This window comes from Apis cerana, linkage group LG2, assembly GCF_029169275.1.
Source record: "Apis cerana isolate GH-2021 linkage group LG2, AcerK_1.0, whole genome shotgun sequence".
Taxonomy (NCBI): Eukaryota; Metazoa; Arthropoda; class Insecta; order Hymenoptera; family Apidae; genus Apis; species Apis cerana.
Window position 1 is genome coordinate 14,388,866 of NC_083853.1, and position 27,938 is coordinate 14,416,803.

A 27,938-nucleotide genomic window follows, 5' to 3' on the forward strand; every position below is an offset into this window, starting at 1 on the left:
CTATTTTCTCTATGTAAATTTATTCAAGCGAGATAAAAAAGAAATCGGAAAACGGGCAGGGCTCTCGACGTTTCGGGAACTTTTCGATCGCGTTTCGCCCTCATTTTTGATACGCGCTACCTACGAACCCGTTGAACCGTATCTACCGTATTTTTCCATACGAAAAAAAAAAAAAAAAAAAAGAAGAAGAAGAAGAAAAAAATAAAAAAATATACGCCAGGAAGGAGGAGAACGAGCTCGAGGATCGGGAAAGATCGGCAGGAACGAAACAAATAGACAAGGAGGAACATGATCCGAGCGCGGCGGCTGCGTTCCAAGATAGAAGCGAGTGGCGTGCACGAACATCGAGTGTCTAGAAGGAAAGCGGAACCAGACGAAACGAGACAAGTCTCGAAAAAAGGCATAGGCTATCGACACGCGACCAGAACGTGCCATTATGAATCAAGGAACGACGGCGTGATCGTCTTTGTCGTGGCGATATAGTGTGTAACTTCTCGAAAGTGCATTTACTACGACTGTCGTTCGCGACTGTCCTCACCGGCGATTGGTCAAAGGTTCGGCTCGTTAAATCGAGGAAGGGGCTGTGCGAGTCGATACACGAAAGAAGAATTTCGTGGAATGGAAGGAAGGATCGAGGAAGAGAGTTGAACAGAGTTGAACGTCATCCGGGACGAGGAAAGAGTATCGACCATCTTTCCTCTCTCATTCAGTTGGTCCGTGACGTGATCGCCGTGCGCGAATAGCCAACAAGCCAACCACGCACCGAGCGTTCGAAAAAGACGCCATAGGAGCCGATACGGCGCAGTAGCGCTCGAAAGAAAGAGCCACTGTGGCCCGAGACTAATTCCATGGTGACCCTTTCCTTCTCTTCTACGCATCATTCTTCCTCCTCTTTCTCTTTCTTCTTCTTCGTCTCCTCCTCCTCCTCCTCCTCCTCCCCCTCCTCCTCCTCTTTCTCGTCTCCCTTCCTTTCGTTTCCTTTTGCGTCTACGATTCGGTACGAGCCATCGTGTTTTCGGTACGTTGAACCGATACCCTAGGTGACTTCTATTTTTACGAAATACCGACCGTTGAAGTTTACGACTTTAAATTCACGCGATGCAGTGGCGCGCAAATTACATTCTAAACCCGGTATAAATTCTGACTTTCCGACGAGTTGTAAATTTCGAAACGTAATACAAAGGGAAAAACAGGTCTGAAAATTCGCGAGTAAACCTGATCTTTCGTGGCAGCATAAGCGCAAGCCTGGTCTTTGGTTTGCGAAGCGGCTGACAGGTGATATGCGCGAAAGCGAGTGACAAAGCGAGAGAGAGCTAGGGCGAACGGCGGGTGCAAGAGAGGGAGCGATAAACGGGAGGTCGGACGGTCGGTCGGTGTCGACGGACCGGCAAACGCGAACACAAACACTTCATAGTAGAACGTAGCCGCGTAGTGAATGAAGCCTGCGGCCTACTGCCTCCCCCTTTCAGTTCGTGCATCCCTCGTGCCCTCGCCTCGACCCTCTTCCCTCTCCCTTCTCCCACCACTCCATTCCCCGCCGTTTCGTCGCTCAGTCGATCGCCTTCCCTTTCCCCTTTAACCACGCTTTCCCCCACCACTCGACTCGGCGTCTACGCGACGTGTGCATGTGTGCGCGCTCTTCCCCCCATCCCACTGCATCGCCGCGGCCAACAATGTAGCAATGTACGTGTATCCATCTTCCTTCGTTTCACTGGATGCACCGACTACACGCGGCGCGCAGCCACCGGTATATATACCGGTATTATACGCGAGACAGCTGCTACGTCGCGACACACGGATCGGCCGGACGACGAATCAAAAGCACAGGCAGATCGTCCGTTTCCGGCACGGCTAATCCGATCGAAACGGTTTTCCAACCGACGACGAGTAACGTAATCGCTACCCAAGGGTGGTCCGTCTCTGTTCCAAATTAGGAAACAGCGGCGAATCTATATTTTTTTTTTCTCTCTCTCTCCTTTCTCTCTCCTTTCCTTCGATAATTTTCCAAGACAAATTTCTCGGGACAATTGTTGCTTCGTGACGCTCGAGTTTGATCATTTCTGCGGCTCGAATTTCGAAACCGTTTCACCGATCAAATATATTACTTCGATTAACGCGATACGGATTGGCGGGTGTGGACAAATAGCGGTAGGCGGACGCGTCGAAGCGACGGATCGACGCGTATGACGGATGACGTCAACTGTTGTATTTCTCATCTATTTGCATCTCGTGCGAATATTTCAACTTCTGTCGCGCTCTCCCCTCTCCCTCCCTCCCTCCCTGTCAACGGAAAATGCAATTGCGAACGAGCGCCGTTTCGGTTGAATTTCAATCGTGCACATAGTAGCACATTCTACCCTTTCGTACCCTTTTTTCCCGAGGGGTAGAACCACTATCGTCTTAGGCTAATCCGGCGGGATTATATAGGCCGCGTTTCCACGCCGTGACGGGTTTCGTAATTATGCGTACACCTTGCGATCACCGACCCCTTTCGCAGCCCATAGAGACACGAGTTTGCTCGAGTTGCGCCGTTCGTTTCCCAAAAGGCTCCAGCCCTCTACATTTTCCCACGCGGTCGGATGTCGTAGAACGATCGATAGTAGAACAAGGTAGAAACGCGTTTGAAAACACAATTGAGTTGTTTCTAGGTCTTTGCGCTTCGGGTCGAAGCACCCGTAGAACGTTGTCGGTTGCTTTCTTTTTCTTTCCTTTTCTTTTCTTTTTTTCTTCTTTCTCTCTCTTCTTCTTTTGCTGCCCTGCGCTTCGACGCAAACTCGTCGAAGTATCTCGAACTCTTCGTCAAACCGCTCGTGTTCTCAACGTCTCTTTACCGCGTGTGCTTGCCCATTTTTTCCAATTTTCAATTTCGAGAAATCGTTCTTGCAAATTCGTTCGTGGCTCGCCTCGGTGTTTTACGTAAACGGGGTTGCGAGCGATCCCTGTTTACTCGAACGGTAAGTGGCGGATAGTCGGGTGTTTTAAATGCCAATCGGGTTTTCAACTCGGTCATAGCTCGTGACTAATTGCCAACTTCTCCGCCCGATGCGGCTTTCTCAGGAGCCATCATCGATGCCCGCATTATCCCTCCTCCTCCTCCTGCTCCTCCTCCTCCTCCTCTCCCCCTTTCGCCGCGAATCGAGACGACCTTTCGAAATAAACGATCCTTCCCATCGGATAGCGATGGCCGCCTGTGTATTTCCAACGTTGTGGTCACACTCTGTGTAATTTTGTTGCCGCGCGGAGAGAAATACGAATCTCATAAAGATGGTGCAAAGACGGGAGACGACGACTGCTGGGATCGAAACGATCGGTATAAACTTGCGTCGAAATGCATTAACGTCCGGCCAGAAATGGGCTTTGGCGCGGCTTTTGCCGGTGACCTTACGTTCCCGAGCTTATGATTCCCTCCATCCGCTCCACCGTTTCGACGCCATGCTCGATCAACGGCCGAGCAGGGGAATCAATTTTCGAACGATCGTTGGAGGATCGATCGAGGCGAAAGATCGCGATCGTGGAGGGAAGGCGCGTTGGCGCAGGGGCGGAGGAGGGAGGAGAGATTCAATCGAGCGGATCGCTCGGTACCAGGGCGCGTGCTACCGCGTATACGGCCCGGCTGACCCCTTCGTACACAATAAATCAATTATCGCTCGTTAGCGAGAAAAATGTACCTTCAATCGAATCACGTTACTTAACCCGAGTGTCATGGTAACCAGAACGGTGTTTTGCAACCACGCGCCCGTAACGCGCAATCCTCTTGTTTTTCGATGCGTGTTCGACGCGTGAATTCTTTCCCCAGCCCAGCCACATCATTGCCGGGGATCCTGGACGTGGCTGCGGTTGGCGCCCCGCGAGAAACGGAGAAAGATCCCATCCTGTCCACGGCCTAAACTACTTGGAACGTGTGTGTATATATATATATATATATATACGATTCGGTTGCGAAAACGATTAACCGCGTCTAATTTACGCGGATAGAGAAATATCGCTACCGTTCGTTCCGCGCGATCGGCCGTAAACGGGATTATCCGGGATCGTGAGAAGCATCGCGGTCGGTGAACGGACATTCCATCCGGATCAAGGCACGATATTAGAAAATGTTGCCGATGACGACGATCGGCCACGGTATGCGCGCGCACGAGGGGAGGGAATCGTCGTCAAATCCCCCCGTCGACGATCGTTCGTTGTTCGTATTCCTTTCGTTTGATCGGGGGAGGGGAGGGGTGAACGAAGGTGGATGAACCCCGCCGCCCCGATTATTAATTTACCAGGCTGTTTGGAAGGAGGAAAGCAGTCAAAGAGCGGACGATACGCGCGAGATAGACGAGGTCGCGAAAACAGAGCGACGATTTCACGGTCCAATGGAATTAATATTAGATACTGTCTCGTCTAGTTATAAAGCGCGGAACGAACGAACGAACGAACGAACAAACGAACGAACTCGAGGGAGTTTGCGCCGCCCGTCCGTATAATCCAGATATCGTATGCGAATAACGCTTCCCCCTCCTTCGCCCCATTCCTCTCTCCTGTCGACTTAATGCGCGCGGAGATGGCGAAACGTCGTAATGGGCAGCCGGTCGAGCGTACAAAGGATCGCGGAAACGAGTTTTATCAAAACCCGATGGCCTGGATTCGTCCCGATGAATGACGATGACGATGATGACGCGATTATCGAAGTATGCCCCTCTATTCTTAGAAACCGGGTACGTGGCTAGCACGCTAGCCAACTCGTTAAGTATTCCGCTTCGAGCATGCGTGTGCCTCTCTCGTTTCTGTGCTAACGATGCCCGTTTCGAGCTATCCGAGTAATTGAATTTCAAACAACCGACAACACCGTTGTTGCAAAAGTAAAAGTAAAGTAGGTTTTTCCGCCGAGTCCATTTTATTTATTTTTCCCCTCCCGCCCCGCCCAGTCGACAGATTTTCCAGCAGGGGAAGGAGGGCCGAGAAAGGGGATCAAAAGCGACCGCCTCGAGAATTTCGCAAACAAACGTATTCCTGGATCCTCTCTCCTCCTCTCTCCCCTCCTCCCTGGCGAATATTACTGGTCACGGCGCGGCCAGCCTTTGCGAGCCCTCCGTCTCCAACCGCACTTTTCCAATTTTAACCGGATTCGCAGCCCCCGGGATCCTTCAATCTCGACGCATCCTCCGTGACTCATCGTGCGAGGTTTACGGCGAGAGAGAGGCTGCGACTAGATCTTACTACTTTCCTCCCGCTAAATTATTCCCAAACACCGAGCTGCTCGAAGCCCTTTGAGCTTCGTTCCATCTTCCCTTCCCACCCGCGGTCCAAGGTTACGCAGAAACGGTTTAGTTTCGGAATTCCTCCCGACGAGGTACAATTCGCGGATGCGTCCTCTCCGGAGAACGATTCTCTTCGAAACGATCGATCGTCGGAGGAGTCGTTGGACGACCCGTTGGATGGATAAGAATCGAGGAGGAGCGTTGTTGTTGTTGTTCACGTTGCGGTCGCGAAGAGCATGCGTTAACGAGGCCGATTAAATCGCGCGCAGTCTCCGGGTTAAATATTGACGCTATTCCCCGTAAAATTCATGGCAACATTTGTTCCCTCCTATTTGCTTTGCGCGCCAAGCACACCGCGCTTTTTGGCCTGACACGATCGCCTCCCCGTGTGGAACGCGAGAAAAACGATATTAGCCGAAAAGTCAAAAGCTGGACGATTCTCTGATTTCAGGATTATCGTTCATCGATGGTGGGAAGATCGAGGAGAGGAGGAAAGTGTTCTGGGACGCCTCGTGTGCAAGGACGAGAATAACCGAGAAGCGAGGGAGAATAATCACAGAGAGAGAGAGAGGGAGGGAGAGGATACGTGGTCAGGACAGGTAGCGAGGATTCACGGTTCGGCTGTCATCGAGTTCGACTCGAAAGACGCGATCGATGGCGGCATACGAGCCACGCAGCCATCGGTGTTGTCATTTCTTCGCCAGGAGAGACTGATATTTGGCTCATTCTCGACACGGGATTGGGCTCGAGCAATAGTACAACACCGCGAGAAGAGATGTCTCTTCTACCGACGTTCCAACGTTGCTGGGTCTCCGACTGGTCCTGAGTCTAGTCGATCTTCCTCGAATCTTCGTCCACCGCCTCTTTCGAGTCTTCTTCTTCCTCTTGTTTTTCCTCTTCCTCTTCCTCTTCCGCCTCTTCCTCCCCCTCCTCCTCCTCCTCCTCCTCGTCCTCCTCCTCTTCTTCCGTTCGAGGAGAGAAAGGAAAAGGGGGACGGTCGGTCGAACGAGAAGACGGTGACGAGGAACCGGAAGACTGGATCGAGTTCGAGGAAGATGCACGACGAGACGACGACGACGAGCGGGACGACGAGCACGACGACGAGCACGACGCCCAGCGCGAGGACGAGAGACGTTCGGATGTGAGGAGAAGGGAGATATCCGGATTATCAAGATCTTGGGATAAAGGCGGCGAGAAATTGGCGGTGTATCATCGGCTGCGAGGCAAAGGCAGGCATGGAGTCGTCAACGTGGTGCACGCGCAGGCTCGGCGGTAGCGTAGCGACGTCCGCGGAGCCGACGATCGCCGTGACTCTCGCGAAACCTCGCACGACGACCTCCTCCCGTCTCTCGAGCGACGCTCGATTCGCCAGCGATCGTCCTTCCACCGCTGCGATCCCCCAAATCGACCCCTGCCCTTCCTCGCCACCCGCCGCCGTCACACCCGCGCAGCACCACGACCACGGACCCTTCCCGTCGCTCTGCGACCTCTGCGAGCGGCTTCGCGGCGGACGGATCGTCCCGGATCGACGGTCGCGCGAAAAGGAAACGGCGGAGGGGCGCCACGATCGGATGACGAGATGCGGGCAGCGATCGGTGCCGGATCCTTCCTCCGCGAGGACCTCGGCGGACCCGCAGCGTCGGCCCGAGCCCGACGACCCCTCCTCGACCAGCTACGTGTCCAGCGTGGTGCGGTGGAGCTCGACGAGGGCGGCCAGATCGTCCACCAGCCGCGAGCAGCAGACGTTAACCTGGACCATTTTGTTCCTATTCCTGGTACTCGTGTTCTCCGCTTCCGCGGACCTGCAAAAGCCAACGTCCAGAGAACGTTCCTCCAAAGAAGAGGGAGGTGAGTCGATCGATTGCTACTCCACGTGTATATATATATATATGTATGTAATATCTACTTTCGTTTCGATCGTTTCCCTCGCTCGATCAGGCACTGGTTCCACGTGTTTTCAACTGTTTCTTCTCTCCTCCGCGAAATTGTGGGAAATTTCGTCGAATCGTACGATGCGTTCCAACGATCCCGCGCAACGAGTGTAAACTTGCATGCGTGTCGCTGCCCATCAACGATCTCCTTTACCTACCGAGCTCCACGAATCCTTCGTCGAATTTCTTCATCCCGTGACGACATCGCCCGTAGAGTGCTTTAGCCGCTTTCGAGGCATCAATCGGGAGCAAGCTCCCCTCCTTTCCCTTCTCCTACTTTCTTTTTCTTTTTAGGAATTCCTCTCCAGAGTAACGTTTGGCAAGGTCGTATGACGAGCGCATCGCTAAGCACGACCGTGTTTGCCGTTTGTGGATCCGCTTGAAAATATTGACCGCATCTATCCGTTTCCACTCGACGGCCGCGCATCAATCGAACGTCCGCGCGAATGCAAATATTAATTAATTGCCGGCTAAATTGCAGCTCGGATATCGGATATTCGTTGATTTTTCCGCGTCATCGATGATACCCCCCCTTCCGTCTGTTATCCGTATCGAGTTATCGAAAGGCAATTTCGCATTTTTGACCCCGGCTCGATACACCTCGCCCCTGTTGCTCGCTGAAAAATTATTCGTTCCGCCTTTTTTCCTCCCCCCTCCTCTCCCTCCCTCCCATCTCTCGCGATCGTTACTACGAATCGAGCAAGCGGCTCGCCGAGTGGAAAGCGGCGGGGTGGGGAATGGCCATTAAACTCATTACGCCGTAGTGGATGAATCTTTGACTAACTTTTGCATTTTCATCATTCGTAGATGAAGGGGAGAGGGGATGCAACGCGTAATCGACGCGATCGAACGAATATTTCCGTCGGAGAGGAGGGCTTTGCCATCATTTTTTCCTCTCCTTTCCCGGCGAATTTCGCCAATTTCCAATCTCTCCCCCCACCCCGCCCCCGCGTATAATCACGCGGCCGCTTAAACCAGTGCAAATTACTTTCGTGCTTGGAAAGCGTGATGCTCGTAAAGGGAAAATGATGCCCCTCGGTGGTTTGGTTCGAACAAAGGACTCGTCCTTTTAAAATAATACGCGTTATTTCCCGGGAGTGTGTACCCCTTTAATATCTTTAATTTATACGACAGGCTTGCGCTACGTTGTACCACGTTCCACGTCCGGATTATCGACTTTTATCGCGGGGAGTGCGCGTTTATTACAGATGCGCCGTCACCCTCGCGTCCCAACACGATCCGTATTTTTATTCCTTTCGCGTAAATTTCCCCCAATTTTTCAAACGCGCGCGTCTCCATCGTGACGAGATTATTAATTCGGAATGATGAATAATAAAAAATAAAACGACGCGTCGAGGATAATCCGAACCGGGGATGGGTGTTTCGCCTTGGTGGATCCTCGTTTGGACGACGGTTTGGACGTTTAAATGGGATAGTTGGCGTTAAGTTGGGGGAAAAGTTTGGAGAATTGGGGGCAGAGAGAGAGGGCCCGCGTAATTCGGGCAGCGGGCGAATCACGCGCAACGTTGAGTGGCGGAGACAGAGGAGCGAATCGAGTGTCGGGTGGAGGTAAATGGGCTGGAAATATTTAACTCGACGCCTCCACGCCTCTTTCCGTCTCGTTGAATTAGCGGGTGAAGTGGAGAGAGGAATAGAGAGAGAGAGAGAGAGAGAGCAGGTGAAAAGGAAGCTGCTGCTGCGGTTTTCGACCCCCTCGAACCGTGAACAACGACGCAAAATTTTTCGTCCCCGAGGGAGGGGGAGGAGGAATTTATCGTGCGAATTTTTCCTCCGCCTGTTGCGAAGAAACGAGCGCGCGCAAACTCTTTTCCCAGAGATCGTCCTCGAACGTTGGTTGGCGGCCGGGCTGCGGTTGACCTTCGACGCAAGCAAAACTTGAAACGCAACGATCGTAAAACTTTGTCTCCCTCTCCCTTTCCACTCGCTCGATTCGGTCGAAATGACGACTCGGCTCGACTCGGTCCGCAGCTTCGTCCACTCGTTCGTAATCGCTACCCTCGTTCGTTCGCCCGTTTTATCGCGAGACGTGGTTCACATCGAACGCGTCGAGCGAAGAAACGGCGACTATCGGTTGAGCAGGATGTCATCTCTGCCGAGTATCCGATCGGAGAGATGCAAATTGCATTTCGTCGATGCTACTCCCAGCCGTGTATTTTATCTGTATATACACATATATCGACGCGCTATGCGATTTGCACCGGTTCGGAAGTCCTGTTTATCCTCGTCAATCGTGGATACGGATACAATGGAGGGGAAACGGAAGAAGCCGATTTCGGGCTTCGATCGCTGTCAGCCTGAACGAGTCGACGAGAACAATTAGCCGATGAAAATTCGATGGAGAGCGGCAGGCGTGTAACGGAGAGGTGATTCGAAAGCTGGTCATTTCTCTCGAAACGAATGTTTCGAGATAAGATCTCGAGGCGGATAAAATAGCCTTGAATTGGCAGGGAGCCCCGATCGGTGAAATTCTAGGCTTGCAGCGCGCGAAATTCGTCACGCGATAGTTGGACGGAAAAGGAGGGAGAGGAGGGGGGCGGAGCGAGGGGGGGAAGGCGAGGCGAGGCGAAGCGAGAAGGAGAAAACCGCGTCGAAGCGCGGAAAGTCGTAAAGGCCGAGCCCTCGCACGACGCCGGTAAACCGTATTTCACAGGGCCGGGGCCAACTTTGTTTCGAGCGGTGCTAAAACGAAACGAACGATCGGCCGGTTCTTTCGCCGCCGCCCGTCTCTCATACGGCGGAATTATGCAAATAACCAAGCCTCGTATCCACGATGCCATTCCGGAATCCCGAACGCGATCCCGCCGCACAGATAATATCGGACCACTCTTTGTATTTCTGACCCCCCCCTCCCCTTCCCTCCTTCTCTATCCGTTAACGAGGGATTGCGTGCGAGTAGCGGAGCAACTCGATCGTCGGTCGCGATAAAATTATCAATTTGATTTAACGCGAGAGTAAGAAGAATAAGAAAGGAAGAGGGGAGAGAATAAAAATAATTAGAGAAATATTATTTTAATTCGATTCTTATCCGCCCGATGCCGTATTCCTTCTTTTTTTTCCTTAACCGCGTAGGGTAATAAAGCTCGACAACCGTGAAAAACGAATCTCTCTCTCTCTCTCTCTCTCTTCCCCCTCTCCTCCCGCCGAGGACCTCGATCGAAACTTCTTCTTTTTCTTCTTCTTCGAGGAGAACAGGTGGCTGGCGATTCGATTCGCACGTCCTCCTCCCTCCTCCCCTAATTCTTTACTCTCTCCCGCTGTCTCTGGACGAAGCATCGCGTCCGTTCCTTCCCAGTGGATCGTTTAATCGGTCACAGGTCGGTAATCCGATCGCTCGTTCGCGATCCCTCGTTACTACGGTATCGCGGCGCTGCGATCGCGCGTGCCCCACTCGCGTAATTCATCAACGAGGAGTTATTCGGGAAAGATTACACGGAGCGTTTTTGCGCGGGCGATCATCGGCGAGGACACACATCGAAAGGACAGAGAGAGGGAGGGAGAGAGAGAGGGAGAGGGAGAGATTACTAATTGGCAACCGCACGCGCAGGAAGCACGCGGTACGCCCCGAGAAAATCAAATTAAAACGCGATTATACAAAACTCGGCACGCCGCGTTAATTCCCCCGACGCTTCCGCCGGAAATTGAGTATTCGAGCGCGGCGATACGGACACGGAACAGGATGCCATTTACGGCGAATTCATCGTCGCCTCGCCGAGCCGTACAACCCCTTCTCGCAACTTTGCGTCTTCCCTACCCTGCCATAACCATTCCCATCCATTTATCTCCTCCCCTCCCCCTTTATCGCTCTCCCTCTCCCTCTCTTCCAATCACTTAATCCGATCGAACGAATCTTTATCTTCGCGTACGAGCGAGGCCGTTAACTGCGACGGTCGGTGATATCGGTCCAATCTGAGAGGAGAGCCTCTCCTTTTCGGCCGCCGAGTTCCGTTCCTCGCGAGAAACGCGTCCCTCCGATTCTTCTCTTCTTCCCCCGCCATTGATTAATCATCAACCTTCGATTCGAACGTGCTGCGTCGAGGATTATAAAAAGGGGATCGTTTCGAGAATTGTCGAGATAATTCCACACAAAGTCGCAAACTCTTGGCCCTCCCCTCTTTTGTCAACGAGGATGATAATTTCCACCTGTCCCCGCTAATTCCCCGACCTCTGTTAATCCCTCCGCGGGTATCATCGCAGGAATGAAAATTAACGTTCTGCTCGGGGTACAAAGGCGGGGCGATGAAATTGATGGAAAAAATGGAGGGGAGAGTGCGCAGAAACGGAGAAGAGGGAGGGGGAGGATTATCTGGACACACGTATGCGGAACGATGGACCGTATCCGGTTTATCCGCGAGAGCAGCCGCGTGAAAAGCGCTTTAAAAAGCGATAGGCCGAACGACGTACGATCACTTTCTACCCCCCTGAAATCGAATTAAAACGAGTTATCCTCCCCAACCGGATATCTGCGCCTGAAAAATCGACCGCCTGGATCAATTAGCCGATAGGAAGGAGGAGGAAGGGAACTTTGCGAAAGTTCGTTCACCTTTGGAATCGAAGTCTCCCCGAGAAGGGGAGAGGGATCGAGAAAAAAAGTTTGGATGGGTGGTTCGCAAAAGTTGTGGCGTCACGATTGTTCCAACGCCCGATAATGCGCCGGCCAAAGGAATAAAGCGGAAGAAACAAAAGAAGAAGAAGAAGAAGAAGAAGACGCGTCATCGTTACGTTTCGGATTCCTCGGCGATGTTTCCTCGCGTTAAACCGGCCATGCCGAGGCCAACCGGGACACGAGGCTGAACCGACCCGACCGGAGTCGGCTCGCCAATTAACAGTATCGTGCTCGCTTCGAGACGAGTTTAATACGTCAATCGACCGCGAGGTCGTCGAGTCCGATTGATTAAAAGTCACGAAATTACCGCGGGAAATCGGGAGAGAAATGCAATTCAGCGGCCTGTGATCGGGAAATTTCCAAAACGCCTTGCCCTTCCTTTTTTCTAGGCAAGCTGAACGCGAGGGAATCGACTCGAACATCCTCGAATCCTCGAGATCGAGATTATATCATAAAATTTTCAAATCGATTTATCCCTTTTCTTCGTTTTTCCACGAGAATACATATTTATCTCTCACGGAATCGAATTATCGAACGGAAGAAAGGATAAGGAGAATCTAACGAACGTCAATCGCCTTCTCCTTATTTGCGTCCCCTCTCTCTCTCACGTTCGCCGAAAGGAGAAATATCGAATTTTTCTCCCCGTGCACGAATCTCCCGCGTCGGATCTCCGACTCGGATCAAACGAGGAGGATTATTCCGATTCGCAATTTCTCGAGCGGCGCGCGTATCCATCGGCCGACGAGATAGCCCCGCGTTCTATTTCTCGCGGATCGCGCCGCCTCTAAATGGATGCACGCGCGAACCGTCTCGGGTGAACGAATTTATGCCCCCGTTTACCGCGTTGCAGTTCACGAGACACGCCGTCGCCGAAGCCAAAATATTTTGGACGACGGCGCGCAGCCGAGACGAAGCAGACTACTCGTAGCGGTAAAAGTTCGTTCGAACGGCGACGAGTTTGGCTTGGGAAATTTCATTGGAACGCGGTCGACTCGAAAACCGATTCGAATTGCGCGCCACAATTGGACAGAGAGAGAGAGAGAGAGGACGTTGACTCCGAGGACGCTTGCTTAGCCAGGAGTAAAGGAAAAATCGAAGCTCGAATCTAGCATTTATCCGCGAAATAATCAAAGGAGTACAACTACCATATTCATACATTTCGCCCGTTGACTTTTCGTCCCTCGTTAATTTTCGGACTCGCTAATTACGGGTCCTACGTCTGTCTGCATCTCCTCTTCGCCGCTTTTCCTTTCGAGGGGAGAAACGGGAAAAGGTTATCCTGGAAGAATTAAGCGCGACCGGGTCGCTCGATCGATAAAGACACTCGGCCGTCGGAGGGTTCGTCGCAGAATCGAGTCGTCGTGACCGAATTTCGTCGCGGTCACCGTTTAACCCGGTTAACGCGGACCGTGGAAATGGCGCGATCGAGAGGAGAATTTAAAAAAAGGGGGAGAGAAAGAAAGGAAAAAAGGTGTGAGGTGTTTCGAGGAGGATATCGACGTTTTTCCCGCGACGAGCGTACGTTCATTAACGTCCCGTTATTACTCCGGACGCGCGACACGGAAAGAGAAAAGATCCAAATTCGCGGAACAATTTAAATCATCTTCGTCGACGAACAAAAGATTAATCGTAGCCGACGCGTGCAGAGGGCACACGCTGTTACGCATTGTCGTAACACAACGGCGCGGTAAATTCGGCCTTTTTCCCGCATTGTTTCCCGCCGTGCGTCATTATTAACGAAATGCGATTAGGCGACGGAAGCCCGTGGACTGTGCATATTTTTAATATCGTTCCTCGTTCCCGTGGATGCGCGTAATTAACGAACGTTGCCAACCCTGTTTTTCGACCATGAGGATTTACGGTACGCGCGGCAAATTTAGGTTCTTTTCTACACTGTTGCCACGCCTCGTTATTTGCCATCACGCAACAATGTGTATATCCGCAGCGTTGTTATAATCGTAATCGTTGCGTCGTTAATATCGTTCCGGCGCGATCCATTTAAATCTCGTGCCGGCAAATTCGGATCTTTTTCGCGGTGTTCCGCGTCGTTGAAGAAATGAATCGCGTTAAACCGTTCGTTGGCGGCCACGCGAGTGGAAACGCGAATGAAACGATAGAGGTCGCTCGTCGCGTAGCCGCGTCTCGTGAATAACGCACGGAACAATGTAGAGCTAAATTCGAGGTTGAATCGCGATTGTAAGAGAGGAAGGCCGTTAATCGTATGCGACGACGCTTAAGAACGAGGTCCACGGACGTTTCTCGGCACCTCGAGCGGCAATAGGCATGACTAATTATTCGGTCGTTCGCAACTTTCGCCTCTCTCGAGTACGAGAAACTCGAAATGCGCGACGTCTCGTTTCGACCGGGACAGTTAACCGGCCGATACACCAATTAGTCTAGTTTACGACTAGTTGTGTACAAAGCTTAGCAAGGATCGTTTCCGTTCCGAAACGCATTTTGCTACTCGTGACATGCCCTCCCCTCTCCTCCTCCTCCCTCCCTCCGCGTCATCGTCGTAAATTTACGGCCCGGTTCTACCAATGTTCCGCATTTATTTACGATCGAGCATCAAATTTGTAAACAATGTTACGACCTTACCTCTCTCACCGAGCAGAAGGCGTAAGAGCGCTTTTCCACCTTATTCCTTCCCTCCCTCGAGATCGTTATCGTACCCGCGGCTCCCCCTTTATTACCGACCGGGATTATCAATTATCGGGAAGCGGCCCGATTCGAGAGATCGCCCGCCTATTAACGCCCCGCTATTATCCCAACGATTAAAATCGAAGAGATGTTCCGATCGTTGGAAGATTAAACGTTCGTTCGCGAAAAAGGGAAGCGTCGCGAATACAGAAGAATCGAGAGATGCGGTGTAAGGTTAGATGGGAAAAGCTCGTCTCGGAGGGGGACGCGTGGGTGTAGTGGCGAGCGAGAGAGGCAGGGAGAGCGATGTAATTAAGGCGTGTCGGCTGCATATTAAGCGGCGCGGCCGTTTACGGTAAGTGGCAACGGAAGTCGTTCGGTGACATTATTTAATGATTTCCGCTCGGGCGGAGAGACGCGGCGAAAAGGATCCGAGTCCTAACGTGTACGTACGTGTTCGGGTCGAGCGTCGATCAAAGGGGTATCGCCGTGGCCCGGCCCGGGCTGATATCCCTGTTTCGGACCCGTTTCGGTACACTGGCATCGGAGGAAGGGGGAGGAGGGGTCGGCCCCGTTATTAAGGAGGCCGGCCGTTCCATTTCCTGCGGGATACTTCGCGTAGCTGTCCTCCTCTCTCAAATTAATAGCCTTATATTCCCCTTAAAATTCCACCCCAAACGCTCTCCCCGTTTCGACAATCGGACCTACACAAAACTAGACAGCGGTGTTCGTTTTACGTAGAGGATAGTTAAGGAAACGGAGAAAGGAAAGGGAGAGAGGGAGAAAAAGGAGGAACGAAGATTTCTATTGAAATCACGGCCCTATTGTTTGGTGGCGCGGTGGAACGATATTCGATATCGTTCGGACGAAAAGTATCGATAGCTCGGTCTCTCTGTCGCAGTTTTTCCCTCCTCGTTACGAATGGCGGAAACGCGTATTTCGCGTTATCGTGGAAGGGCCGGCAACGAATTTTAATCGCTGGGAGAATCGAGAAGGAGAGATTGAAGCCCCGAAAATTGAATACATTGATACACAGTGGTGGTTTGGAAAACCGCGTTGAAGGATCTAGCACGAGTGAAACGACAAAAGGACGAGATGTCGACTGGATCGAAGCCAACCGCGATTGTGCGAGGCTCGCGAAAATTTCAGTCACGGAAGACGGGGAGAGAGAGAGAGAGAGAGACGGAGAAAGGGAAAAAGAGAAGGGGGAAGCGGAACCAGCGGAGGAAAGGAAAAAAAGCATCGTCTAGACAGGAGCTTCCGGTATCGCTCCAACACACGACGTTAAAGAGATACTCGGCCAGCGGATCCCCGTCGACTCGTTCCACCTGGCCCTACGGTCATCGACTAACCAAGGTGGATGACCCCATTTGTGGCGTCGCTAGCTGTCCTTCCCTCTTACCCACTCCCCCCAACCAGAAATCCGATTAATATGTGTCCCGTGCACACGCCGACCAATCGATTTCGGTTCCTCCTCCCCTCCCCTCCCGTAATTTACTCCGGATTTATCCGGGGTAACCGGATAAAAGGAAGCTCTTTGTTTTCCGTCTCGTACCTCTCTTGTACTATTTCGTTTCGCGGGACACACCCTGTATATATGCATATATGAATATATATATATACATATACACGCTCGTCGTTTAACTCGACCGTCGCGGTTATTAGCCCTGGGACATACTATTTAAAGCGAGTAGTTACCGAGCCACCGCTGTTAACGCGTCCCCAAGGAGTCGCGCGTCCAAGTATGCCGACATAGCTTACCTTTGGTAAACAAAGGGGAGACGGATCTCCACGCTCGCGCCAAGTTACATACATTCGGAATGTCTCTCCTCCGTCTATCTCGTGAACTCACAGACGAGACGCTCGAGACCACTCTCGGGGATTTTTAACCTGCCTGGTGGGAGAGACGGTTTCCTCCGTTTCCGGAATTTATTATTCGTAATCGCCGATCTCTCCTCCTCCGCCTTTTCCCTCGCGCCGCTTCCAGCCTCCCCATCGTCCACCTCGGCAAATTCTCGAAACTGGAACAATCCTGCGTCCGGGTATCGCGTTCACCCTTTTCCGTATCGCGTTTCCAAATTCTAATCCCCGCTGAGCCCGAGTAAGCCGACACCGGGAGTCGCGGGTGGAAACGCGATCGCGAGCAAATTGGAACGATTCGGGGGGAGGGGGGATTAGGCGGAAACGCGATCGCCAACGACGGCGGAGGCCTCGTCGTCGTCGTGTTCCGCCTTTCGTGCGGCGCCCCGACGCTCCTTTCCGCTCCCTGTCGCCACTTTAACGAGGCGAGGGCACGAGAGTGACAAACGTTACGCGGCTAATTTATATGCGATCGTCCTGGTCGTCGTCTCGCGTTCGAATCGGCGCACGCAACCGATTTCGCCCGACCGTGTCCTCGCCTCCTTGCCAGATGATCGGCAACGGAATTCTTTTTATTCCCGAGGCCAGCCTCGACCCGGTGGTCGTCGTCCAAGGGATCGATTAGAGAATTAACGGGGATATATGTTCGGAATATATATATGTATTGCTTGGCCCGTTTAAACACCGGTTCCGACTCTCGATCGATTTCAACTCCTGTTCCCCTCCATTATAACGGAGCGTCGTGCGATAAATCGACGTTTTCGCTCCCAGAGGGGGCGACGTTTATAACTCGCCTCGATATTTTCCACGTGAAACGTCCCCCGTGTATCGTGTTCGAGGATAGTCCTCGAAAGCGGCTCGTTTTCCCTTCTTACGCGCTCGAGGATTCGGCGCGACTCGAAAATTCGCATAAATCGTAATCAAGAGCGGCTGGACGAGTTTCGGCAAAATCCTTTTCTCTCTCTCTCTGTCCTTCTTTTCAAACGGGAATAAATTTACGCGGGAAAATAACGCGAGTCGAAACACTTCCAAGGGACGTGTAAATTTGATCGGCGCGATAATAGGGTGGGGATTTAATCGTTGGACGATTACAGAGAAGCTTGGAAAGAAGAAAGCTGTGGTGGCGGGAAAGTTGGGAGATTTGTGGAAAAAATTTTATATTGACGGATCCACGGATTTTTATTTTATTTATCGTCAGGACGGGGGGAACGCCTCTCATTTCCCGTTCGGGCGAAGAACCCGTTCACGATCGATCGGAGCAACGAAGCGGAACCATTATCCGAGCCGCTCGAATCATCGATGGCAACCGGTTCCGTCGGTATGCAAAAAGTGGCAATTAGTCGGAACGATGCGAGCCGGTGAGAATATACGATCATTCGCAATCTTGTGTAGTTATAGCGTTAACATTGTTGCGAGTTTGTAACAACTGGTCGCCGCCGTTGTTCGCGTATACGTTACGCCCGGCTAAACGTTCCCTGCCGGCTGGACGGGGACGGGGGCACGGCGGCGTGTACGACGCGCGCCACGACGAGAATCTTCGATGCCCGATCGTTTCTCTCTCCTCCCAGCATCACCTCCCAGCCGCCAACTTTCTTCGTGTCTTTCAACGTAGGAATTTTCCATCGCGGATCCCGCTGGGTCTAGAGGTGGCTCCTCGTCCCAAGGTACCGGTTTGCCAATCATTTAACTTCTTCGAGGCCTGCGCGAATCCTGCGAGAAGATTCCAAGGAACGCGAGTGAAAAAATTACCTACTAAATTCCAACCACGCCGACTTCCAATCTCTCTCTCGCTCGCTCGCTCGCTCGCTCTCTCTTACTCTTCCTCGATAAGACTCGGAGAAGAGAGAGATTCGCGAAAAGGAAGGAAGGATCGTTCTGGAAGGAGCTCGAAAACGTAGGAAAAGCCGCGAGGAAGGGGAGGGGAAGGGTACAACACTCCTCCGAGTACCCTGGCCTTTGGGTGAATGGCTAATAACCTTGAGGAGAGCGTCTGGAATGCGGTGTCCGTTGAAATTTTTTTTCAAACGAGCGAGCGAGCGAGCGAGCGAGCGCGCGCGCGCGCCCGCCATCCCCTCCAGTTTCCCTGCGCGGCTCGGTGGCAATCGAAACGGCGGCCGGTTGCGATTTTGCCGCGTTCGCGTGGCAAAAGCGAGTTGGCCGATCGGTAGCCGGCCCGATGCAGTTGTCCGAGAGACCACGATTCACACCTGCTAACGACTCCGTTAATAGAACCGGCTCGCTCTCTCTCTCTCTCTCGCTCTCGTCCCGTTCTTAACCTCTCGCCGCGGCCAACCTCGCGCCCGTAAACCGTAACCGCATGTGTGTACTTTCCTCGTCGCGATACGCCCTTCCTTCCTTCCTTCGTTCCACCTCGACCACCGTCGTGCAAAAAAAGGAGAGGGAGAAAAAGAAAGAAATAGGAATAGAGGGAGAGAGAAGAGCGCGCTCGCTCGAGAAATTGTATCCTTCCAAGTCTATTTATAAACTCACCGTTTACAACGGATAGACGGATAGACGGCGTTGTACGTACCTTGCCGTACTGTACGTAGCGTAAACGTCGAAATTTCGCTCCTCCTTCCTTCCTTCCTTCATTCATTCCTTCGCGTCGCCGATCCGATTCGATCTTTCTCGGTTACCGATAATAGCTGTGTGTCTATGTACACGCGGAAAGTGGATACAGATCGAGGGATCATATATATATATATATATATATATACGATGGTATTTTCGAGGCGAGTTATACCGAGTGTGCGGCTCGTGTCGCGGACCGCGTAGGCGGCCGGCCATTTTCCACGAGCGATAGGCTCGAGAGGGAGGTATAATCTGGGGGGAGGTACTCGATCGGAGCCGTCTTCGTTTCTATCCTTAGTCGTAACGTAAGCGTGTACAGGTGGTTTATTTATAAACTCGTACGCGACGCAAAAAGCAGTGGTTGATCGGTGTGCACGTACGGTTGACGCGGCTCGCCGGTTGATCGAAAACAGCGGGAAGAGGGAGAGAGAAAAAGAGAGAGAGAGAGAGAGACGCTTTTAATAGACTCCAGAAGGTACCGCGATCAACGCCCGATACCGCAACTTTTATTTTCAGTGGATCGCGTCAACTATTCGAGCGTCAACCCTCTCGATACTCGCCGCCCTCTCTCTCTCTCTCTCTCTCTCTCTTCCCGTTTCACATCTTATTTTTAACTTTCCGACCAACCGACCGTATTATCGTCGTTGTCGACGTCGTCGTTATCATCATAGGTGGCCGCCGTCGAAATTTTCCTCTTCGATTTCTTTTGGACGAGGGTGGAGCTACGTTTCCCCCACGATTCGAGATTGCCAACACTGAGAGATAGACTAGACTCTCGATTACTTTCGATTAGGGAAGTTGAGGGTAATTGTAGATGGAAGGATCGTTGGCGCGTAATTAACTCGATTACTTTACTGCGCGGAGAGGAGGCAGATCGATGGAACTCGGCGAGTTTCGCGGAATCGATCGTCTCCTCTCTAGGGACGAAACTACGAACTACGCTCTTTCTTTCTTCCTTTCTTCCTTTCTTTCTTTTTTCGTGGAAAGGTTTTTTTTAATTGCCCGACCACTTTTGTCCTCCCCTCCCCGTCCCACTTTCCCCTTCGTTCGAGTCCAGTTACCGAGATGCTCGATAATTTTTATTTCCCTTAATAACAGACGGCGCCTCGTACCCGTTGTCAATAGCGGCCTTGATCCACGCCCCGATACGCATAATCAAGAATTCCCCGACGTTGCCCCGGCCGATGTGTGTTGGTTAATTTCATAGCTCGAGGTCATCGGGCGATACGCATGCAAGATTTCTTTTTTTTTGCCGCGGCAACCCCGAGAGAAAAAGGGATCTCTTCTTCCGCGATCGAAATATCCCAACGCCTCCCTTCCCTCATTTCGTTATCGATATCTTATTAAGCGACATCGTCTATCAGGAATTCCAACCCGTTCCCCTTTTTTCGTCGAATTTCGCCAAATGCTCTCTCCGTCGGAGAGGGGGACGAGTTTCGATTCCGAGCGATCAGAAACGCTCGGTTCTCGCAATTTTATTATTATTGTTGTTACTATTATTATTGTTATTGTTATTATTGCTCGGGACCGGTGGACAGCAAGAGATTAAAGGGAGTAAATCTCGTTGCTTTCTTCTGGGTCGTTTTACAGTTACACCGCGGTAAGTCGGCTTGTTCTGGCGGCAGATCTCAGAGGCCGGTTCTGCATAAATTTTCGACAGTCTCTCGCTTCTTCTACCGAGTTGCCGCATACCTTTTTTTCTTTCTTTTACTTGCTTCACCCTGCCCCTCCCCTCCTCCACATTATACCGGGTTATACGAATTATCGGGATTTCGAGGAACGCGTTGGTCAACGCACGGATTTTTTCCTCGTCTTCGTGCTTCCACGGCGGCCAAGCGACTAGAGGCAACTCTCCCCGCCCCGAAGGGCGAAAGAAATCTCGTCCCGTTTCGGGGGAAGAGGAGTAATGGTTCGAAAAGAATTATTTTCTTTCCTCGATTCGGTACGTGTTCTCCTCGCTCTCGTGGCCATATAGTGGCGAACGTTCAATGATTTCTAATGGGCTCGCCTCTCTTGTGGATTATCACTTTCTTGCCTGTGGACGTGCCCCCGTTTTGATATTCCCGATAACCGGTCGCCCGGTGCTACTTTGCGTCTATAATGCACGGTAAACATGCGCGATTTGCATACGTAGCCCGCCTTTTCACTCAGCCTCTACGAATAATCCACGCATTCGTTACGAAAACGTGAGGGAGAAAAAGGAGAGGAAAGAAGCGGATTACGTATGTGGCGAGGAAAAAAAAAAAAAAGAAAGAGAGAAAAAGAGAAAGAGAAAAAATGGCACGGAACACGATGTTCGCGTTTAAGAATCTTTCATCGGCGAGCACGCAACTAAGCGAAACTAGGCTAGACGATATCGCCGCTTCGTGCCAGACGAAAATTCTAAATTCGCGTTATCTGCTCGGGTAGAAAGTCAAATTTGACACGATTCGCGAGTCCCCCTCTCTCTGTCTCGCGCACGCACATTCTACGCGACACGATTTCACGGTATTTGCGTAGAATCAATATCGGTTGGATGGAGACGATAAGATATCCGACGTTTCGAGCGGTCTGCAACACTTTGCAACTCCGCGAGAAGGTGAATTTCGAAAGCGCAACGCGAAAGAAAAGTTTTCTCGATCATCCAAATTTCAACCGATTCTCCGAATCCCGATTTAAACCGGGCCGAATCGGGCGAGCATTGCCTCTCCCCGGTGAATACGATCCTCGATATTCGAATCGCAAGTTTTCGAGACAGATTTTCGCGATTCCAGATTTCCGGGTGTAAGCCGTGTCCGCGAGGATTACATTATACCGACGTTTCACCAACATCGCAGATAGCTACTACGGATCGAATGACACGTTGTGTATATATATATATATATACTCGAACGAATTCGATTCTCAAACTTTTTCGAAAAACGGTATAAAAAAATGCCACCGATTCTATCCTCTTCGACGTGAAATAATGCTAGAATCGAGAGATAAATATGACTAGAAAACTTGGGATCGAAGGAGAAATAAAAAAAATTGGTGTACGAATTTGATTCTCAAACTTTTTCGAAAAATGGTATAAAAAAAATGCCACCGATTCTCTTTTACATCGATGTAAAATAATGCTCGAATCGACGATAGAATCGAGAGACGAATATGACTAGAAAACTTGCCAAGGAGAAATAAGAAAAATTGGTATACGAATTCGATTCTCAAACTTTTTCGAAAAACGGTATAAAAAAATGCCACCGATTCTCTTTTACATCGATGTAAAATAATGCTCGAATCGACGATAGAATCGAGAGACGAATATGACTAGAAAACTTGCCAAGGAGAAATAAGAAAAATTGGTGTACGAATTTGATTCTCAAACTTTTTCGAAAAATGGTATAAAAAAAAATGCCACCGATTCTCTTTTACGTCGACGCGAAATAATGCTCGAATCCATGACGAATAGAATCGAGAGACGAATATGACTAGAAAACTTGCCAAGGAGAAATAAGAAAAATTGGTATACGAATTCGATTCTCAAACTTTTTCAGAAAACGGTATAAAAAAATGTCACCGATTCTATCCTCTTCTATGTCGACGCGAAATAATACTCGAATCGAGAGACGAATATGACTAGAAAACTTGCGAAGGAGAAATAAGAAGAATTGGTGTACGAATTCGATTCTCAAACTTTTTCGAAAAACGGTATAAAAAAAATGCCACCGATCCTCTTTTACGTCGATGCGAAATAACGCTGCGAATCGATGACGAATATGATTTGAAAAGTTGGGATCGAAGGAGAAATAAGAAAAAATTGGTAAAAGTATAAGCGGTATCGACGGTGCGATCGATGCACGGAAACGTGGCGCGATTCAGCGTTACGCGGTTGCTTGGCGAACGCGTTGGAAATTAACGCGGCGCGAGCTTTTTCTTTCTCTCGTTTTGTTCCCGAGAAATGGAATTCTCGCCGAGTTGCGTGGTAGACGGCGAGTATCGGCGATAAATCGGCGGTTTCCTTAGGAGAGAAAGCGAACGTTTCACGATGACGGATTTCGCGATAGATATACGATGCGTAAATACGAGGAAAACCCGTTTCGGTAGACGGAAAAACGCGTTGATAAGTGCGGTAGTTGGCCGGCAGAAGAACCGTTTGCCGCGTTATCGGTGGATCGTTGAGGACTTATCGTTGGCTGATACGCGCTTCGTCCAATCGTTGAACGGTGTGAACGATGCTTTACGAGCGGTAGTTTCGCCTTTTGTTTTTTTTTTCTCCTTCCTCTTCTTCTTCCTCTTCTTTTTTTTTTCTTTTTTGTTTTTGTTTTCGGGCAAAACCGACAGATGGTGACACCGTCGTCGAGTCGTGACGAGTGGTTTTTCGGCAACGAGACAAAACGGCGCGCGTTCGCTTCTTTTTTTCTCTCTCTTTTTTTTTCCTTTTATCCGTTTCCGCGTCGCATCGTACGAGTCATTGCATCGTTATTGCTACTCTCTCTTTTTTCCTTTTCTTTTTTTTATATTTTTAACTTAAAATTAAACAATATAATCGAATTAATTCACCACCACGAGGATCACGAGATTGCTAGCTAGCGAGTTACTCGAACGATTGGCTGGCGTCTATTTTAAAAACGTCAAGGTTCACGATTGATCGGCAAATGAACGGTCGGCGATAATCCGTGGTTATTGCTACTCGGTTCGACAATGTTCTATACGGCGACGATATTTTTTTTTTCTTCTTTTTTCTTTTCCTCAATTTTAATTGCAAAGCGCAAAATTATAGCCGGGAAAAATAATGGAGAGTAATAAATGTCGGTGATAAATACGGCCTGGAGGGCGTTACGATGCTATCCGATTCAATTTTCGTTCAAGGAAAACGACTGCGATCCAACGCGCGATGCACTCGATTTCCACCGCGCGCTTTCGACTGTTTCGCCTCGCGGCGAGCGAGTGCTTGAAAATCGCTCGATATCGAGGAAAATAGCAGATTTTCTCCCTTCCTTACCTCCGCGATTCTCTCCATCCGACCTACTTATTATTCCCCTTCGGGAAGACGGCCGAGCCGAATTTCTCCAACCTTTACCCGCGCGATATATTTAAAAGCAAATCCATTCCGCTCGATTCGAATTTCGTTCGCAAATTTCCCCTTTCCTTCTCTTCGAGCGGCAGCAACAATAACAACAATACCAACGGATATAATAGCAATAATAATAAGAATGGAACAGAGGTATCGGTCGAGAGCCCGGCCGTTACTCCGTTTTACCAATGCCACGAGCGGCGTACGCGAGGAACGTATCCAGGAACAATGGGCTATAATTAACCTTAGGGTTAGAAAGCGAGGACTATCTACAGGCGTCACGACATATGGCGATAAAACGAGGCGACGCGTGGCTCGTAGATCGTGGCCGGAGGAGGCTCGCGCCCTCGTGTTTATCCCAATGCCACAGCCGCCGGCCTGTATTTTTAGCGCGACCCGTTACAGTCGACCGTCCACTCTCGTCACCGACTCGACGATACGCACGAATCTACGGATCGTACCCCTCTCTCTCTCTCTCTCGAGCCTTTTCGGTCCCTCCCTCCCCGAGGATAATTACGCGTGGTCGGAGGGAGAGGGTTCCGTTCGTTATCGCCGAATTATACCTGGGACGGTGGCTAATAAGAACGATTGGAACGGCTGTGCGTGGATCCGGTTCGGCGGAGGAGCGCGGGGGAGGGGACGGATATCAACGATCTGGTCTAGGTCTTGCCTCTCGACCTTGCCTCTCAGTCGCTCCGTCGAGCTTTAAACGAATCGTAATGGACGGTGCCGCTCGATCCAACGCGCCGTCCAACCACCCCCTTTCTCGAGACGAGGGGAGAGAGAAAGAGACTTCTTCCTCTTCTTCTCTTCTTCTTCTCGAGAATCGTCTCTTCTCTTGTTCTTCCCTCCCCCTCCACTCTCTCTCTCTCTCTTCTGTTCCAGTGTGCCAAAGCATAGACATAAGAAACACCGTGCGTCAGTTCTCAAGACTGAAGGGATGCCGACTAGTCGAAGGATTCGTACAAATTTTGCTGATCGACAACGCCGAGCCATCCGAGTACACCAACATCTCTTTCCCGGAGCTGAGAGAGATCACCGGTTACCTGCTTCTCTATAGGTATCCTTTCCCCCGACGAATAAATAACACCGCTCGATTCATCCGTTCGAACATTCGAATCGCGCGGATGAATCGAAGAGGAGGAGGAGGAGGAGGAAGCTGGCAAGATTCGGGAACGACCGTCCCCTTTTCAAACTAGGGAGACCCCTTCTCGCTATTACCAAGGGAATTTAGAGACGGTTTTACGACGGTTCGTCAAACTTTTCCGTCGATTACGTCTCGCCGGCCGGCTCCTTCCTCGACACGGCCATTTTACGAGCGCGTAAGGCGGCGAAACGAGATGCCGGATTACTCCCGTTCGCGCGCTCCTCCCTCCCTCGCCGCCCCCCTCTCTTTCTCTCTCTTTCTCTCTTTCTCCCTCTCTCTTTTTAGGGTAAAAGGGTTGCGCAGCATCGGTCGCCTGTTCCCCAACCTGACCGTGATTCGTGGCCACTCGCTGTTCATCAACTACGCCCTCGTTGCCTTCGAGATGATGAACCTGCAGGAGATCGGGCTGCACAGCTTAACGACCATCGTGAGGGGCTCCGTCCGTTTCGAGAAGAACCCCGCGCTCTGCTACGTGGACACGATCGACTGGGACCTGATCGCCAAGGCTGGCAAAGGGGAGCACGTGATCGCGGTAAGTTGATCCGAAAATAACGAGGCGGGGGGGCGAGGAAGGGCGTATCGTTCGCCGAAGAGGGAAAAGAACGGAATGGGGGGAGTTGCAACCTTTGGGGGGAAGTATCGTCCCGATATCTATCCATTTATTCTTCCGTTGGCACGGGAGAACCGCGGCGCGGGGAGGGGACAGAGAGGCTAATGGCGGCGCCTTGCGGCTGGCCGACTCGACACGCCGCCGTCTTCTTGCCAGAAATTCGAGCATATCGGGACACGGGGGAGGGGGCGCAGAGAGGATACAACAAGGGTCATTATTCCACGACGGAGCAACGAACGAACGAGGAGTCCCTCCCCCCAGTTTGGCATCCATCCCCGCATATTCGCGGTAAACAATCGCGCCCTAATAAATAATCGGGAGGAATATATATCCGGCCACTCGGACGTACATTCGCTCTCTCGTCCTCTCCTCCTCCTCCTCCCCGAGTTCGAAACTCCTTTTCCCGGGGGAAAGGAGCGCCCTCCGTCGAAATGCGGATTCGATTCGAGGAGTGGAGGGGGAGGGCGGCGGCAGTAATATCAGTCGGTTTCGGTATAAATCGGAGAGAATCAGTGGCTGCTGGCTCGCAGCTCGCGACGCGCCACTATTTCTGGCCGGCAGACTGTCCTCGCACCGCGGGGATAATAATATCGTCATCCCGTTCGCGGAGAGGTGAACCGAGGGAGGGGGGAGTCGTTTTCGTGGTACAACCGAGATTTTCGCCGCAGGACCGGCCGCGATTTCGCGCGCCTGATTATCTTGAAATAAATCGGAAGGGACTTGGAGTTTCGTGCTCGCTGTCTCGGATAAAAAATCTCGCTCGCCTGCTCGAATAATTAAGAGATATCGGAGCGCGAATTATTTCGTTCGAATAAATTCAATATTGGAGAGAGATGAACGCCAGATCTGTTCTTATTTTCTCCTCTTTTTCTCCCTCCACGGAAAGGAGATCGTTATCCATGTTCGCTTTCACGTCGGCGTTTTATCCGTTATTCGAAATAGGAATTCGCTTTAAACGTTTAACCGGGCGTGCACGGCCGCGAAAACGTCGGCTGTCGGTCGCCAGGCGCGGAAGACAAAACACCGGCTGGCAAACGCGACACAATGTTTGGTTCGAGTGCACAACGAGTGACGAGTGAAAATAAAGCGACAATAATTCCTGAATGCAATCGCGTAACGCGGAGCGTGTACAAAATGCTCATCCCCGTCTTCTCTTCGAAAGCTCGATGCGTAACACGAGCGCAGTACGTACAATGCGTACGCGTATATTATTCCTGCTCTTATTGTTCGCGAGCGATGCCTGCAAACGGTCGCCAATCAACGAACAAATCTATCGCGGTGGCTATTCTACGTGGATAGGGAATTCGAATGGTTGACTCGCTCGATAAAACAGGAATCGTATGGATCGATTATACCGAAGGAAGAAAAATATCTTTCGTCGTTTCTTGTTTCGTTTGTTGAAACGTTTCGAAGAAACAGAAGAGGAGGGGGGAAAAAAACAAGTAAAAACAAAAAAAATTTGAAATAGTAGAGTAAAACCGAAAGTTAACCGAGACCATCGAGTCGAAAGGCAAAACGCGAGCGTGACGTACAAGCGCTCGTAACGCGAATTGCAACCGATAACGAGGCAGAACGACGCACTCGAGGATCACGTGTTTCACATTTTGGAAACGAACGAGTGCTCGCTCTCAACTCCAAACTCTGCAAATTCGCGGACGTAAAACGTGGGTTGCGTTGTTGCACGCTTTCAACTGCATTTTTTTCCCTACTTCGAATTTCGATCCTCGACCGCTACTTTCCGACTGGTATCGCTGCTCGAATCTTGCAGCGCACGAACGTTGCCCTTACTTTCTTAATCTCGAGAAATTCGAACGCTCCATTTAAAAAGATATAACGATTATTACCTTCGACTCGATTTCGACGAAGAGGTAAAACGAACGATATTTTCCACGCTCCGTTTCGCTTCGATACTCTCTCTCTCTCTCTTTCCCTCTCTCTATTTTTCTCTCTTTGCCCCCTTACAAACATTCTCGAGAGTGGTTGAAAAGTCGATGGTGGTCGAGACTTGTTGGAGGAGACTACTCCATGTCAGAAAAAAAAAAAAAAAGAAGGATTCGCCTCGATCGGATCTCTCGAAAGAATCGCGCGTGAAAATGTGTGCGCGCGCGTGTGTGTGTGTGTGGTGCAAAGGCCGACTTGGGACAAATCCCCGGTCTACTAGGATTCCGAGCAATCGGTTTCCGGCCAAAAGAGATTCGAATCTCGGGTAAACAGGAAAGAGAGAGAGAGAGGGAGAGAGAAACCCTCTTCGAATTCTCTTCTCGAGATTTTCGATCG

The 27,938-nt window shown here is 50.9% G+C and overlaps 1 protein-coding gene across 3 annotated transcripts in view; it reads left to right on the top strand.

Moving 5' to 3' along the window:
• LOC108002859 (insulin-like peptide receptor) overlaps positions 1 to 27,938 on the top strand; it is a 58,786-nt gene that overhangs the window by 15,259 nt on the left and 15,589 nt on the right. For all 3 annotated transcript variants that reach the window (XM_062070901.1, XM_062070903.1, XM_062070902.1), the window contains exons 2-4: positions 5,695 to 7,091; positions 24,790 to 24,964; positions 25,337 to 25,583. In XM_062070901.1, coding sequence (XP_061926885.1) covers positions 6,479 to 7,091; positions 24,790 to 24,964; positions 25,337 to 25,583 — 1,035 coding nt within the window. In that variant the 5' untranslated portion in view covers positions 5,695 to 6,478. The remainder of the gene's footprint in view (positions 1 to 5,694; positions 7,092 to 24,789; positions 24,965 to 25,336; positions 25,584 to 27,938) is intronic.